At 41.4% G+C, this 16102-nt stretch overlaps 1 protein-coding gene across 2 annotated transcripts in view; it reads left to right on the top strand.

The window, feature by feature from the left end:
- Gabrb3 (gamma-aminobutyric acid type A receptor subunit beta3) overlaps positions 1-8661 on the top strand; it is a 236738-nt gene extending 228077 nt beyond the window's left edge. For both annotated transcript variants that reach the window (XM_059253337.1, XM_059253336.1), the window contains exon 9: positions 8233-8661. In XM_059253337.1, coding sequence (XP_059109320.1) covers positions 8233-8574 — 342 coding nt within the window. In that variant the 3' untranslated portion in view covers positions 8575-8661. The remainder of the gene's footprint in view (positions 1-8232) is intronic.
- The last annotated feature ends 7441 nt before the right edge of the window (positions 8662-16102 follow it).

The raw sequence follows: 16102 nt of genomic DNA, 5'->3' as shown, positions 1-16102 counted from the left end.
ATGGTTGGAGTCCTGTCAGTGAATGGAAATGGCCCCTTCCCATCAGTAAAACATAAATGAAGTTGCTCCCTAAATAGAACTAGGTTTTCCACACACAAAATAATCTTCACTATCTTACTTAAAAATCTCCGCTGTTCCAGACTGTTACGTTTCTATGGAGATCAGACTGTACTAGGAATACACAATATGTCTTGGCCTTGGTGTTTCCAAGGAAACTAGAATTAATCACACCATGTTGTCTCTGTGGCCAAGCACATGTACAAATTCGTCCATGAGCAGTGTTCTTTCCCATTTCCTTTTGTATTTAACAACTGCAGCTTCCTTTCCTTTTCTCTAACCGAGACTGTTTAACACTGCCAAGCTATCATCATTCGGAAACATCTTTTTGAATATGAAGTACAAAATTTAAAGAAAAAAAAACTACATTCACAAATAAAATTATCAGGATTAGAAAGAATATAAATTAGAGGCAGAGGAAATTCTAAGTTGACTCATGAGGCCATTTTCAGTTTTTTTCCCATAAATCTTGTTTCTCTTTTCTGAGCAGTTGCAGTGAAGCCTTTATATATTCATATTTTTTTCAAAAATACATGATTCTCCTTCCGTTCTTAATTTTGAAGCCAGCATATAAACATCAGGTGTTCTCATTTTGGACATCTATTTGATGCTTTTACAGTTCAGCATTAAAAATTATTCCTCCCTCACTTAAGAGTTTATTGATAACTTTTTAAGTAGAAATAGACTTCCCCAAAAGTTTGTATAAAGGGATGTAGGGTGAGTATGAGAAAAGTAAGAGCCAAAGACTTCATACCAGACAGAAAAGACACGGAATAAGAGGTAGCAGTGCCACTGTCCACCCAAACAGTCCCCTTTTCGTGTTCAGTGGTTACCCTTGGCCCTGGTTATCAGTGTGATGAGCCACAGCCTTCAGTTTTCCCTGACAGGGAAACTGTCAATTTACTGCAGGGAACCTGCTTCTTACTGCCTTTCCTGAGCAAACAGCCTTCCATGGCTTTGTCATGGGCAGAGTGCCCTGGAGACTTGGCAGACCATCAGCTGCCAGCAACTGCTGCAGGACCACTATTGACCCTGCTGTAAAACTATAAGTAGGTTTTTCATGTACTTACTGGTTACACATACATGTTCCAAATATTTCTGTGTTCTTTTAGCTTCTCCCTTTGGTACAAGTCTCTTAACTTTAATTCATCTATGCATACTTCGTGTTTGTTCCAGACTTGCCTCTACACCTGAGAGCAAGCCTTTAGTCATAATGTACACATGACATCTGCAAATCTTGTGATATCTGGCGTGTTAACCAGTTGGCATGGTATTTTAATGTCATGACACAATACACTTGTGTGTGTGTGTGTGTGTGTGTGTGTTTGGGGAGGAGGGTTGCCGGCAATTGAACCTGTGCCCCGGATGCCCGTATGTGCTAAGCAGAGCTCTAATTCTTGTCAAGAAATCAGATTCACAGACTCAATATTATCCTTGCTAAGGAGGAAAAGCTTGTTCCACCCACAAATGGCAAATCTTGTCTCGTTCTTCTAAAACTAGAAACTTTTACTTAACTGGAATCTGGAAGGTAAGTAAAGAATTGACTGGGTATCAATCTAGTGACATAGTCTAGAAAAGAAAAACTCTTCTGTGATATTTTCCGGATGAGATGGTTTTAATTTTGGAGAGCTGCACCTGTCCAGGTTCAGAGCAGAAGAAAAATCCACATTGAAATCATTGGCTCTAATTATAGTCAGTGTGAGCTGGACCCGTCAAAATAACAAGAATTCATGAAACAACTTAAAAATTACAAGCCACCTGTCATTCTGAAAAAAGCACTTCAGACTTAGATTTCCTACAGTCACTTATTTCTATTTTGAGACCTAAATTCTAGAGGTAATGACAAGAGGAAGAGGTCATCCTCTCTTTTAGGAACACTGATTTAAAAAATTAGATTTCTAAAAGTTAATAAATTTTAATACCCTTTAAACATTTCAGACAAAAAATCCAGCAATTTTCTGCACACTGGTTCATGTTTAAATGGAACCCATGTAATAACTTCATAAGTTAAGCATCCAAGCTATATTAAACTGAAATATAATTCAATATATTTTTGCATTCTTTTACACTCCAGAATAAGAATTATTTGTGATAGTGTTTCCATTGCAGGGCTTCAACCTCTCTGAAATAGAGCTGTGTAAAATCATGTGCATTCTTGAGACCCATCTCAGGAGAATCCTAAAATAGCTACAAACCTGTCCTCAACATTCCGAGGAGCCAAGAGAACTTCACCAATCCATCAAGTTTTGTTCTTTAATTTGCAAACTGCTAACAAGTTTCTAAGGAAGAGTAGGCATCCTTCACTGAAGTTCAAAGAAACAGATTCCCACCTTCATTAGATCATTTCCCAAGTGCACGACGGTGGCCACAGGAATCTAGGGAAAACAGGACACTGACTCACAGATCTGTCGCTGTATGTCAGAACACCAACCTTATCTCTTCCATGTGTAGTCTCCCTGTATGGTTTCTTAATTGCCACATATACCACCTCTGCTTTTCCTTATTCTATTCATCCGCCTCTCCTGACATCTTCTCTTCCTTCAACACTCAAGTCAGATGTTCCTCTCCACGGAATCTTCCTTATTTCTTCCCTAGTGGTGTTTGCATCTCGCTTCAGTCACTCCACGCCCCCAAACCACTGCTTTTGTTGCTGTTCCCTCAACTTCCATGGGAAATGGCAGATCACTCAAATTATTTCCCCTATCAGGATGCACCTAGTTTCTTGCTTCTTCTAAAACACACACAGCCTGACTCCATTGTGGCAGACGCGCATGTCAGGTGCATTTATCACTGTGGTTCTGCTCCTACTGGACTGGTAGGAGCCACCCGACCACAGTATTGTTCATTTGTTTTCCTTAGATTCTGATAGAAAAGGAACTTTTCCATATCATGTTTAATAACTGGAAATGTGTTTAAATTCTTTTTTTAAATTTTATTTAATTTATATTGGTGTCAAGATTTCAGATCCCCTGGAACTGAAGGTACAGATAATTGTGAGCTGCCATCCGGGTGCTGGGAATTGAACCCAGGTCCTCTGGAAGAGCAGCCAGTGCTCTTAACCACTAAGCCATCTCTCCAGCCCCTGTGTTTAAATTCTTTTGTAAAATGTATTTGTTGATTGTTGGAAGTTCTCACCTAGTAGGCTGCTTGGGAGGAGGAATCCCTGCTTTCATCTTAATGGTGCATAGCCTGGCCCATGCTTGACCCTGGTGGGAAGCAGGTGTGCACTTACTTTTTTCCTGAATAACCCCCAAATAATGCAGACTCCTCGTGTATATCTCCAGAGAGGCACTGGGTGGCTTGCAAGCCATTTATCTCTATTTTCCTCTTTAAAAACAGGCTGGGAATGGGGAATACTTTTCTATAGCTACTAATGTTTTCTGTGTTCTTTTCTACCTTGGAGGGAAATTGTTAAGCTTTCTGAAATGCTAAATAATGTAACAAATGATTTGTTACAACGGAAAAGAGTAAGTTCTACATTAGTACTTTAAAAAGCCAGTGTTGCCGGGCGGTGGTGGCGCACGCCTTTAGTCCCAGCACTCGGGAGGCAGAGCCAGGCGGATCTCTGTGAGTTCGAGGCCAGCCTGGGCTACCAAGTGAGTTCCAGGAAAGGTGCAAAGCTACACAGAGAAACCTTGTCTCGAAAAACAAAACAAAACAAAACAAAACAAAAAAAAGCCAGTGTCTCCCTCTTTGGGACATTCTCTGACTAAACTTCGGGGACAAAGTAGTTTTTAAAGATTTCAGCTTACCACTTAACATTTTAAAATGTTGAACATAGAAAAAGAATTAAATTAAACTAATTTAATGTAGACCCCACTTAATTTAAGTACATGGTGAGTGAATGTACTGTCTCCATGATTTAAAGCCAGATACTGGGTAGAACAATGGCCATCTTCACCACAGTCCAATGAAGTAATGAAATAAACTAAATGGCAGGATCTACCTGGCTGAGACCCCTCCCAGCCCCTCTCTAAATCAAGATGCCTTGTGAGCATCCTTCCTTCACTGACCTGCTCAAATCCTGCATGCCATAAAGCACTCTGGGCTATGCCAGAGAGAAGTGAACACTAATGAGACAGGCTCTGACCCGCACACTTGCTTTAACTATGCTGTACGCAAAGACCAGCTCAGCCACCTTTTCATGGGCTCCTTCTACCTCATGAGAGGTAGTTCAAATTGCCACCATCCATTAGATAATTCATTTGTGGCTTCAGCTGTCTCATCCTGCTGGAACCATGAACAACTCAGTCTGAAAAAATCACTGGAATAGTCTGCCTGGTTCTGAAGACAGAAAACAGCCTTTGTCATTGAAAGGATTTTATTATCAATCATTCTAAGGGAAGATTGGAGGAAAACAAAAACTGAGAGACAATACAAAGTCCTACCCAATCCCAACTTTCTCAGTCCTGTAAGATTAAGATATAAGCACCATTAACTCTTAGTGTATCCCAGTTTCATCAAGTCTGGATGGGGTAAGAGAGAACAACTGTCTCTCCCTTCCTCCTCCATTAAAACTTGTAAGAAAAAAGGCAAGTTTAGTGGCCCACACCTGTAATTCTAGCACATAGGAGACTGAGGTAAGAAGACTGCCATGAGTTTGAGGCCATCCTGTGCTCCAGAGCGAGTTCTTGGTTAGCCTAGGCTATGCTGAGACCCTGCTTTGAAAAACGGACAACAAACCCACCACAAATCAGAACTGCCCAGATCCAGAACCAAGCTTCTGCTGCTGCAGGCACACTAGCCACCTAGAGACCAAAGAGCGACTCTGGGATCTGTCCAGGAGCAAGAAGAGGACATCTGTCTGCTCTGTTAGCATTTCTTTTCAGACTGCTATTGGTCATAGAAACCTGTGTATTAGACTGCCTTGTCACCTCTCAGATCCAGCTCTTATTCTTGACCCTGCAAGTGTGCACTCAACTTCAGAAACATTGTTTCTTTTGTCTTTCTAGAAGTTGCTTTTTGCACTCTATTCTAAAAGCATAGGGTTGGAGTTACTAAGCATAATATTACAGAAAACCTTACTGGCCCAGGCTTATTTACCTTCCCATTCATCACCAAGGGTCCTCTATTATTATGATTAATTAGATGGTGGGAAGATGATAATGGCAGGGAAAAAGCAGCAAGAACTCCACCCACCAAGAGGCATAACATAGGTGGATCCATCATCTTAAGAACTTGAATTTATTCAGCTACTTGACCTTACACAGAGGCTTTACTTTGGGTCTTTGCTTGTGATGTGTTGCATACTTTGACCTAAAAATTCCTCTCTCTCTGTTACTTCTCATGGTAGGCAAATGCACATCTCATATTTCCCCTCATCCTATTAGCATTATTGAGGGTTGCTATGGCAGATTACCATAAACTTAACAGGGTAAAGCAGCACTTATGTTTATCACACATCTCTTAGGTCAAAAGCACTAGGAGAGTAGAACTCAGGTGGGGCAGCCCCTATCTCACAGGCCAAAACCAAAGCGGCTGAGATAAGAGTGCACAGTCAGCAGGGGGCTGGACTGCCCAGCTGTTATCATCGGAGGTCAATCTTTGCTCCTATGGGCTGTCTTATTCCCTCATAATGAACCTGTTCCTGCAGGACCTCCCACCAAAGGCAAGTTGAGTCCTCCTTAGGTATTCGTCTACTGACTTGTCCTTCTGCTTCTAGCTAGAAAAGTCCTCTGCTATGCTTAGGAAAGAATATGTGATGATATTGCATCCATCCAGCAATTTAAGATAAACTATCTTGAGGGCTCTACCCTTAATTGCATCTACAAAATCCCCTTGTAACCTGCTTGCAAGCTCTGGCAAATGAGAATTGATCTAGCTAGGGCACAGTTAAGTTACCTTGAGAGGTATTCTCAAACAGGAGTGTGATCAGCTCAGTGGCAAGAGCCCAAGTGGCCTCTAGTATTGCAGCCTTAATGAGCCTTGGCTGCTTTGCAGTTAGTAGCTGTGACTCTGTGGGCTTTAACCTTCCCAGTGCTTCACATAGCTCCCTATCACTTCTTGGGGAAGAGTCAAGAGTACTCTCTGCCCACCTTACCACCCTCTCATTTAGCTTAGCATGTTCAATGAGAGTAAGGGATGCCTTCTATAAGCTGGGAAGACTCAAATGAACGTATCAATAAGTCATTCTACAGAACCACTAGCAGTTCATGGAAAAATCCACCTACTATGAATCTAGTACAAAAAGAAAGGGTAGGCTAGCCAGGGACAAAGAACGGAAAAGGGATACAGTGCTCCAGGGAAAAGGAGGGACAGAGATGAAAGGATGTAGAGCATGCAGGAATGAGTGCTCAGGGAAGCAGGCCATAACAGCTACAGTCTGATCCCAGAATGAACTCCACCAGGGACCCCAAGCCACAGGTTCCCCAAGGTGCATAGTCCCTCATCCACAGAGAGGCTGCTGAAAATTCGGTGGCAACCTAAAACACACACAAACCCCTGGCCTTGTCGCAGAAGGTCTAAAGCTGTATTTAACAAAGAATTAAAATTTATTATTTTAAAGTTAGACTTCACTGTGGAAAGAGATGTGCTGCTTTAAATGTGGTGCTTACTCACCGATTGGCCTCCTGGAGCTCCACCTGGGGCCTGGCCGTGGATCTCTGCATCTGCTTCCATCAGTCATTGGATGAGAGTTCTAGCACGACAGTTAGGGTGTTTGGCCATCCGATCACCAGAGTAGGAGTGAGAATTGTTGAGACCATGATTGGAAAAAGCACAGGGACAAATAGCCAAACTAGTGGAAACACATGAACTATGAACCAATAGCTGAGGAGCCCCCAACTGGATCAGGCCCTCTGGATAAGTGAGACAGTTGATTAACTTTAACTGTTTGGGAGGCCCCCAGGCAGTGGGACCCAGACCTGTCCTAAGTGCATGAGCTGGCTTTTTGGAACCTGGAGCCTATGCAGGGACACTTTGCTCAGCCTGGGTGAAGGGAGGAGGGGACTGGACCTGCCTTGACTTAATCTATCAGGCTGAGCTGAATCCCCAGGGGAGTTCTTGCCCTGGAGGAGATGGGAATGGGAGGTGGGCTGGGGGGAGGGTGGGGGTGCGGGAGGAGGGAGGACAGGGGAATCCGTGGCTGATATGTAAAATTAAATTAAATTATTAAATAAATAAATAAATAAATAAATAAATAAATAAATAAATAAATAAATAAATGTGGTGCTTGCAAAAGAAGATTTCTGCCAGGGCCACAATTAGGCAGAACCCCACATCTGTGTCTACCACAGCAATCACCAGGAGCATCAGGACTGTCCCTGTGCTTCTCCACAGTGATCTGGCAGTTTAAGTAATCAGAAACAGGGCTGGCAGGCTGGCATGTGCTAAGGGAAAGAGAGCATACTTAGCAGATGTTGGACCTGGGTCCAATGCCAGCATTCAAAAGAGAGCAAGCTAACTTCCTAAGAATACCCCTGTATCTACTTGAAACCACAGCTGTTACCAAATGTTACATACATGTATTCTGCCATTCCTAAGACATACTTAAGGTATCAGTGGTACAGTAAGAGGTCCATGCCTAAGACAAAGTTAAGGTATCAGTGGTACAATGAGAGGTTCATGTCTAAGACAAAGTTTAAGTTATTAGTGGTACAGTGAGAGGTTAACAACAGAGCATGGTAAGAAAATGGAGTAATCCTAACAATGCACTCCTAGGAAAGCTATACGCGTGATCCGTGACTGTGCTATCTGATGCTTCCATGACTGGGAAGAGAGGCTGAGTGACACAAGTATTATGGCATTGCCACATCTAGACTAGATGGTACCTGCTGAAGTGCAGCCAAGGAAGGGAGAGCGCCACCATTTCCACTCACTGCACAATTATGAGCAGTTACTTGCACAGAGGTAAAATCCTGGAAGGGGTTTGCACTTCCGTTTTCTCTTCAGTAGGGACTCTGATCTATAACACGAAATATCAGTTTGGTAAAGCTCTCTTTCTCTTCTCATGTCCTCTGTAAGAACTTTCAAATAAAGGAAATATGGTCTCTAAGCTGCAGTTAAATTTCCAAAATGGTCTTTTTCCTATAAAATGATGCAAAGGGTTGACAGGTGTACACATTCTCATAAACTATGTTGCATGATTCTCTAACATCAATCTGCCCTGGGCTTGCATATAAAAAGTAAATTAATGGCATACTAGCTCCTAAGAGTGTACCTTTTTTTCCCAATTAGGTGGATGCTCATGGGAATATCCTATTAACATCGCTGGAGGTTCACAATGAAATGAATGAGGTTGCAGGCAGCGTTGGTGACACCAGGAATTCAGCAATATCCTTTGACAACTCAGGAATCCAGTATAGGAAACAGAGCATGCCCAGGGAAGGGCATGGGCGGTACATGGGAGACAGAAGCATCCCGCACAAGAAGACCCACCTACGGAGGAGGTCTTCGCAGATCAAAATCAAAATCCCTGATCTAACCGATGTGAATGCCATAGACAGATGGTCCCGGATCGTGTTTCCATTCACCTTTTCTCTTTTCAACTTAGTTTACTGGCTGTACTATGTTAACTGAGTGACTGTACTTGATTTTTCAAAGACTTCATTTAACACTGAGTGAAATATTACCCTGCCTGTCAAGTTTTTATACCAGTACACACACACACATACACACATACACACACACACAATTGTATATATATGTGAACTTTCTCAGCATATATATAAAATACACGTGTATATGAGGATGTATGTGTATGTGTTTATATACGCAGGTGTGAGTATCTGTGTATGTAAAACAAATACGCATACATACCATACATTTTGCAACTATGGACAATTTAACACAGGATGCATATTAAAGAAAGTCATAGCTTTTTTTTTCTTTTTTAATTGAAAGGGACAAGTATCTAAATATTATGCCTCAAGAATGAGGGCGTGAAACACAGTCATCCCAAAGTGTGTCTTTTCTTATCATAAGTTAGATATTTTCTCTTAAAAGCCAGAAAGGAATTCTTAGTTAACCTTGGGGAACTCCCACAGTGGTAGTTGTACACCTCATATCCTCTTTCAGTTTGCAGCCAAGGCTTGTTGGCTTCTATGTGATGGGCTTGTTTCATCAGGTATGCTTCTCTGTAGTGGGTGAGCACATGAGGTGAGTCTGGCAGCACTCTTACCTGGTTCTTTCTGGTAGGTAGCTCCCATGCTCATGTCTGAATGTCCATCTCTTGAAAACTCACTGGGAGTAAACGGTGTCCCATTGTAAGTACTCCACGGCCCCATACATGTGGGGGATTTCTGTTAACATTAAGTGGGTCCAGCTTAACTGTCTTGTGGGAACACAATGGCACATTTTGGTAATGAAATTCAATCACTAAAAATGTGCTCTACATCTTGTCCAGATTTCTAGGTCTGCTATTTAACTGGAAGCATAGACGTCTCAGGTTCTTTGTTACTCTAAGGTAAAACCATCTAGAGTGATTCCCCCTTGCAGTTATGTTATCATTCTTATAACATTGTATGTTAATATAAATATATTTGCATAATATGCATACATATGTATATTACCAAGATTTTGTTTCTTCTGCTTGCTATCATGGCAGCATGCAACGTCATATTTTTCATTCTGTGATGTAACTACTTTCTGTTATCTAGAAATTAAGATGGAATCTAAAATGTTTCTACTGTTCACTTTTGGAAACTTAAGAAACATCCTCACAGCCTTTATTTCCATACTGACATGTCTCATAAGCACACCCAACTCCTCCTAGACTGACTAGGACTCTGCAGGAACACGACCAGTACACACATGATCATGCAACACCCCATGACCGTTCCTGAGGCAAGGAGGACAACCTGACACAAACACAGTCTCTTTTGGTTCCTTCTGATCCACAGCCTCATCAGTATTTGGACTTTTTAAAGCTCGTAGAAATAAGACAAGGTGCACCGGTTTCATAGACGCAACCTTAACTTACTATTTAGATGAGCTCTTTCTAAAGAAAAACAAAGATGATATATTTTTTGTAAACTATTTCTATCACAGGCATCCATAAACCGACTGCAGTTGTGTAAACAGGTGTCACAGCGAAGCATTTGGAAGACAGGATAAAAAGCAAAACGTGCAGTAAAGAACTGCTAAATTAATAACCCCAAACCCCACACATGCGTCACCCTCAAGTCTGGCACCATTGTTTACCATGCAGGCAGCACCACCTCCCTCCCCAGGATGCGTGTGGTGTGGACTGCCACCACAGACTGACACTACTTGATTACTTGGTGGCTATAGCGATCTTCAATATGTGGGAGTCTGACTGTTGAAAACCCAACATTAGATAAAAGCTTCATCCACAAGATCTCACGTTAGGGACAGTTACTGAATTTTATGCCCTTTGCCTCCTCCCTTCTTGTCTACGAAGTTTTCTTCCAATTACTGACTGCTCTTTGGCTTTATTTTCTGTCTGGAGATGAGCCTGTGAATTTTGGCCTTTGGCTTTTCTCTGGAAATTTTCTTTTTCATGGGTAACAGTGGGAGGAGGCAACAAGTTAAACAGATTTGAAAAAAAAATTCCTGTAAGTGGCCTTATCATTGTAACATGTTAAAGAAAAACAAATGTTTGCAAAGACCTTATCCCTTTCAATACTTCAGGCATCTCTCTGTGTATCCTGTAACTGAAGATGTGAGTGCCACATGTAGAAGAGGGAGCCCAAAATGCAAACAGTGTGGCAGGAGTCAGCGACTGCTAATTTATCATACTAAGAACTGTGACTTTTTTTTCTGGGAGAAAAGTGACTCAAAACTTTTTTGATGCATCGTTGAGATACCCACATATCAGAGGCAGAGACTCCACAGGGCTCAGAAGAGCAGCAGTGCACTCCCTGGGAATCTCTGGATATAAATTTGCATGGTGTAGTCATAATAGCTTTTGAGCTTTTTATATGCATTTGGCACCAAGACTGGGATCCACAACTTTATAACACTGCAATGAAGTTACCATAGTAGCTAGACTCTAAGTAGCATTTGTAATTACACACACACACACACACACACACACACACACACACACACACACTAATACATACATGTATTCTGTAAAAAAAAAAATCCTTTTTAAGATCCTTGGGTATGTGTTTGCTTTACTCCATTTCAGAAGAAAAATACTTTTCTCCTAATAAATTATTTTATGGCTTCTCTATTTTTTAAAGCTGTGAGAAGTGTTGAGACGAGAACTCTGGCTGTTCTAGCAGAAGAGTGAGATCTCATCCCTGTTCTAGGAAAGTAACCTCTTGTCCCTTTACGGTAGCCGTTTGAGCCAGTGAGTGAGTGGACGAAGGGATTCCACCAGGACCTCTGATGGGAGGTGGCTGTTACCCATGCCTAGAGCTCTTAAAAACAGAAAACTTAATTTCTCGTCAACTCAATAAACCATTAATTTTCTCAGTAGTACTGTCTTTCCAAAACGAAATGCTTCGCAGTGGGCTCACGGTGTTGATGCCTTGATGACAGCCCTCTATTAGTCATTGTCAGATATGTCTGTGACAACTCAAGAGCCCTCCTCCATCAATCCCAGCAGAGCAAGACTGACCAGAGTGGAACCATCTTTAAAACAATAGTCACTCCTGCTCACCAACCCCAGGACTGTTGAGGGGTTGTGATGTCAATGGCATGGCCCACTCAATGCCCCTGAATCTCAGATGAACTAGAAAGTAGATCATAATAATATTCCCATTAGGTTTTAAGTGACATGTCCATCTGCAGAATTGTGTGTTTTGATGCCAACATGGGGACATCTTCAGTTGTTCCCACCAAAAACACTTCTCTTCTTTTCAAACGTGGAGTTGACAATTTCGCCAATGAGATGATCTCAGAGGAGACGGGCACCTTGCAGTTGTAGTTGTGTGCCCCATGTGAACACATTCTGAAAAGATGTGTCCAATTTTGAACCTCCTTACTTAAAAGCATAAACCTACTAAAATTCATATTTTAGCCCTCCACCTGAAAATGAGTTCATATTCCTGGTCATTTTCTATAAGCCAACTGAACCACTGGTAAACTATTTTGTTACTCTTGGAATGAATGCTGGCTTTCATGTCAGTGTGAACTTTCCTTCAGTGTAACGTTGACTCTTGGGGCAAAGAACCGCCCTGGTGGAGAAAATTTCCCAGGACACTGGCGAGTGTGCCTTGGACTGATTACCTCTTCTACTGCATTGAAAGGTGCCATGTTTTCCTGAATGACTAAATCCCCCTCACCTTGTAACAGTGACATCCCAGAGTGGCTCACGCACCATACCTCTCCTAGGGATGGCCCACAAACATGTCATTCATGACTCATTTTTCTACTTCCCAAGTCAGTAGATGTGTTCAAGGTAAGTACAGGATTGTTCTAGTAGGAATAGGTGGTTGCTGTCCTGATTGAGAGCCACGTCGATTTCATTTCATTGTAAAGATAAACTTAAACCCGGTTTTGCTTAAGCACATTGGTGTAATTTTTTGGTATTATTTGACGTGAAAAAAAAAACAGCAAAATTGAGTGACAGATACAATATGAAACTTGTTGAATGAATTCAAATTTATTAAAAAAGGACTAACTGACAAATGTGAAGACTGATTTTTTTCTCTTCCTTAACACTCTCTTGTTGAATAGTGTGGTCATTTTAATCCAACCTTGTTTAATTGCACATGTCCACTTGGGTTATATGAAAATAAAAAGAATTTAAAGCCCCAAACTGACTACCCAAGAGAACAGTTGAACTATTTCTTGAAAAAAAAAAAGAAAGAAAAAAAACATAATTTGTGTGATTTTTATGTGAGGATCTAAGTTAGTCACTAGTACTGAAAAAAAATCACAATTTAGTTTAAAATTTGAACTTCAAAGAACAAATAGCCGCACAAAGAGTAACCTATTCTAGTCTTCAAATTAGTGTTTGAAGAAACACACATTTTCACGTCAGAAGCCAGGGAACAATCTCCCCACCTTTGGATGGCCACCCTTTGAGTTTTTCAGCATCGTAAGGCCATTTCCATTGCCTCTTTTCTAGCATGAAAGTGAGATCGTATCATGGAATGAACAAATGAGTGAGTGAATGAATGAATTAATTCAGATTATGGGCACATAAGCAGACAGAGGTTACTGAGAGCCCTGTCTCCCTTCTGGGAATCCTGAGGGTCTCATGATGCTCTTAGCCAGATGCTGCTGAGCAGCTGCTCTACATCCATGCACAGCAACTTGTAACATAGTCAGGAATGATACAAGGACCATTTTCACCCCTTGCTCCAATATGTAAACTAGTCTTGTATTTCAAATCTTCTCTGGAGTCATGACTTAGTCATGCCTTAAACTAAGTTGTTATCTGTGGTGAGAACACCTCTGTGGGAACATTTCTCACCTCAGTCACTGGGCCAGTCCTGGTGACAAACTTAAAAGACCAATAACTGCTTCTTAGAAGTATCTGTTTTGCTTACCAAAGGGTCCAGTGGCCCCCAGAGAGCCTCCACCCAGACTATTCACTCCTCCATCCACTGCTGACAGAGCCTGCATTCACATGTGGCTGCTTCACAGTTCTTGCTTAGAATTTCTTACTTGGTAAAGCATGGAGCTTATCACTGCTCCTGGTAAAGGGGATACACTTTGGAGGAGACTGGCTCTTTAAAAGCCTCCACAGTTCTAGAGTAGGGACTTGTACCAGGTGGACTAAAATAGCAGCCATTATTGATTGAGACATTTCTAGTGTTAGAGAGACTCACTCCATGCCTCTTGGATTTCGATAAGCAGATTCAACTCAGAATCAGCAGGCTGCACATAGAGAACACAAATACTGAATATGCAGCCAGCTGCAGCTGGGCAGAAGTAGGGTGCATGTATGCACTAGACCTTGACTTCAGTCTCCAGTGTTCTTTTTTTAATTTTTTACTTTATTTTTTATTAAGAGATTTTCTATTCATTTTGCATTTTAACGTCAGATTCCCCTGTCCTCCCTCCTCCCACCCCCCAGCCTTCCCCACCCCCCATTCCCATCTCCTCCAAGGCAAGGTCTCCCATGGGGAGTCAGCAGAGCCTGGTGTATTCAGTTGAGGCAGGTTCTTAAGAAACAAAATAAAGAACTAAATAACTACATATTGACATGAGAGAGAAGAGTGGGCCTACTGGCCCTGTGCTTCTTGAAACAGATTAAGGGACCTGACCACCAGTTGACTAGAAAATATCTCTAAGAAGTTAAATCTCTTTGTCTTGTTACACTGGGTTTAGGTATTGACCTCTTGCCTCCCATGTTTATTAATTTGTTGTCATTTTGTTTTCAAGTTTAAAATGTAATGATTTATAGAGTACAGTGTTACCTTGTATACATAGTGCGTTAGCATCATTTCTTCCTCTATATTTAGTGCTTCCCTGATCCTCTCTGGCAGTATTTCCTACAGTACATGACAGGCTAGTGTGGTGTATTGCCTACTGTGCTGCTGGATGCTCAACCTTACACTGATTGGCTTGCCTTTTTCCATCCAGCTTCCTTCCATTCCTACTCTCTAGTAATCACTATTCTTCTTTTCTGCTCTGAGATCAATGTTTGCAGCTTCCACCTATGAGAGAGAACACATGATGTTTGTTCTTCTATGTCTGGCTGATGTCATTTAACACACCCTAGTTCCAAATCCGTTTTGCTGCAAAATATAAGCCATCACTCTCTTTCTGGCTAAGTCATGATACTGTGTGTATAGGCCACACTTTAGCCATCCATCTGTTGATCCTAGGGTGGTTCATTGTCTTGGCTTCTAAGGATGGTGTAGAAATAAAGGCTTTAAAAAAAAACATAAAAACACTAAAACTCCCATCCTTAAATGGGTTTCTCTTTCTCCTTTTCTGCCCCCAATCTAACTTAAGCTGTATCTTTAATTTTATGTTATCAGGTTTGAAAATGTTTATGCTCCAGTCGCAATCACAAAATGTCAATGTTTAACACTATGTTTACAAACTTCTGCTGAAACTCACACTTTTGAACTGTGCTCTATGAGTGCAGTTAAAGGCTTACTAATCCTGTTAAATGTGTAAAAAGTCATTACTGCAAGAAGAGAGAAGAGAATTGCTTTACCCACTGCAGGCTTCCGCCTTGAGACTGGCACAGGCAACGGCACATGCTAATCTGAGAGCATCCAGGAGCTTCACTTCACTAGACTCCGTCCTGGAGAACTTCACTGGGAAACTAATTCTAAAAGTTGAAAACAAACTACGATGTAGAAATTTCAAAATTATACAAATATAATTCAATGCAGAGCTAGGCAGTTAGTTGGGTTTCTTTAAACATTGTTTGGTTTTGTGTCTTAACCTCAAATGAAAGGAAAACAGAACTAACTAAGGTCCAGGTCAAATGGGTTACTTTTTTTTTAAAAAAAACACTCTTCCACTTGATTCAAGCTACACAGACTTTCAGTTCTGCAGGTTGAATTGCTTCCCATCACACATCAATATTGGTCCTGGGGTCTCTGGTTTCTAGTTATTCTTCTCCCTTTCTCCTTTCCTTTCCTTCATTCCCTCTGTCTTTCCCCTTTCCCTTGTTAATTTGAGAGCATCCTTGTTCATCTCAGGCCGGCATGGAATTCACTACATAGTTGAGACTGGCCTCAACTTCACTGATGTGAACCATGATGCTCACTGTGCAGCTTATTTTTTCTCCATGAAGAAAGACACAAAGACCTAACCTTCTTGAGTAAGAACCTACTCTATTTATTTTTGGTTTTTCGAGTCAGGGTTTCTCTGTATAACAGTCCTGGCTGTCCTGGAATTTACTTTGTAGACCAGGCTGGCCTGGAACTCACAGACATCCATCTATCTCTGCCTCCTGAGTGCTGGGATTAAAGGCATGCACCAGCATATCCAGCAAGAAGCTACTCTTATCTACCACTTCAGACATTAGCCTTACTGTTGAAATATTTTCCAATTTTCTTCATGAAGCCATCTTCTTCCTGACTTCCTATACTAGTTAAAATTGCTTGTTTGGAGGCCTGATATAAAACTTGGGTTCAATTATTTCATTCCATTAAACCTTTAGATTGTTTCAATAATGTTTTGGCTCCTGTCTTCCTCTTTACAGGCTCTATCCATCATCACA

This window comes from Peromyscus eremicus, chromosome 1 (genome assembly GCF_949786415.1).
Source record: "Peromyscus eremicus chromosome 1, PerEre_H2_v1, whole genome shotgun sequence".
Taxonomy (NCBI): Eukaryota; Metazoa; Chordata; class Mammalia; order Rodentia; family Cricetidae; genus Peromyscus; species Peromyscus eremicus.
The sequence above is the reverse complement of the archived record's forward strand: the minus strand, read 5'-3'. Positions and strand labels throughout refer to the sequence as shown.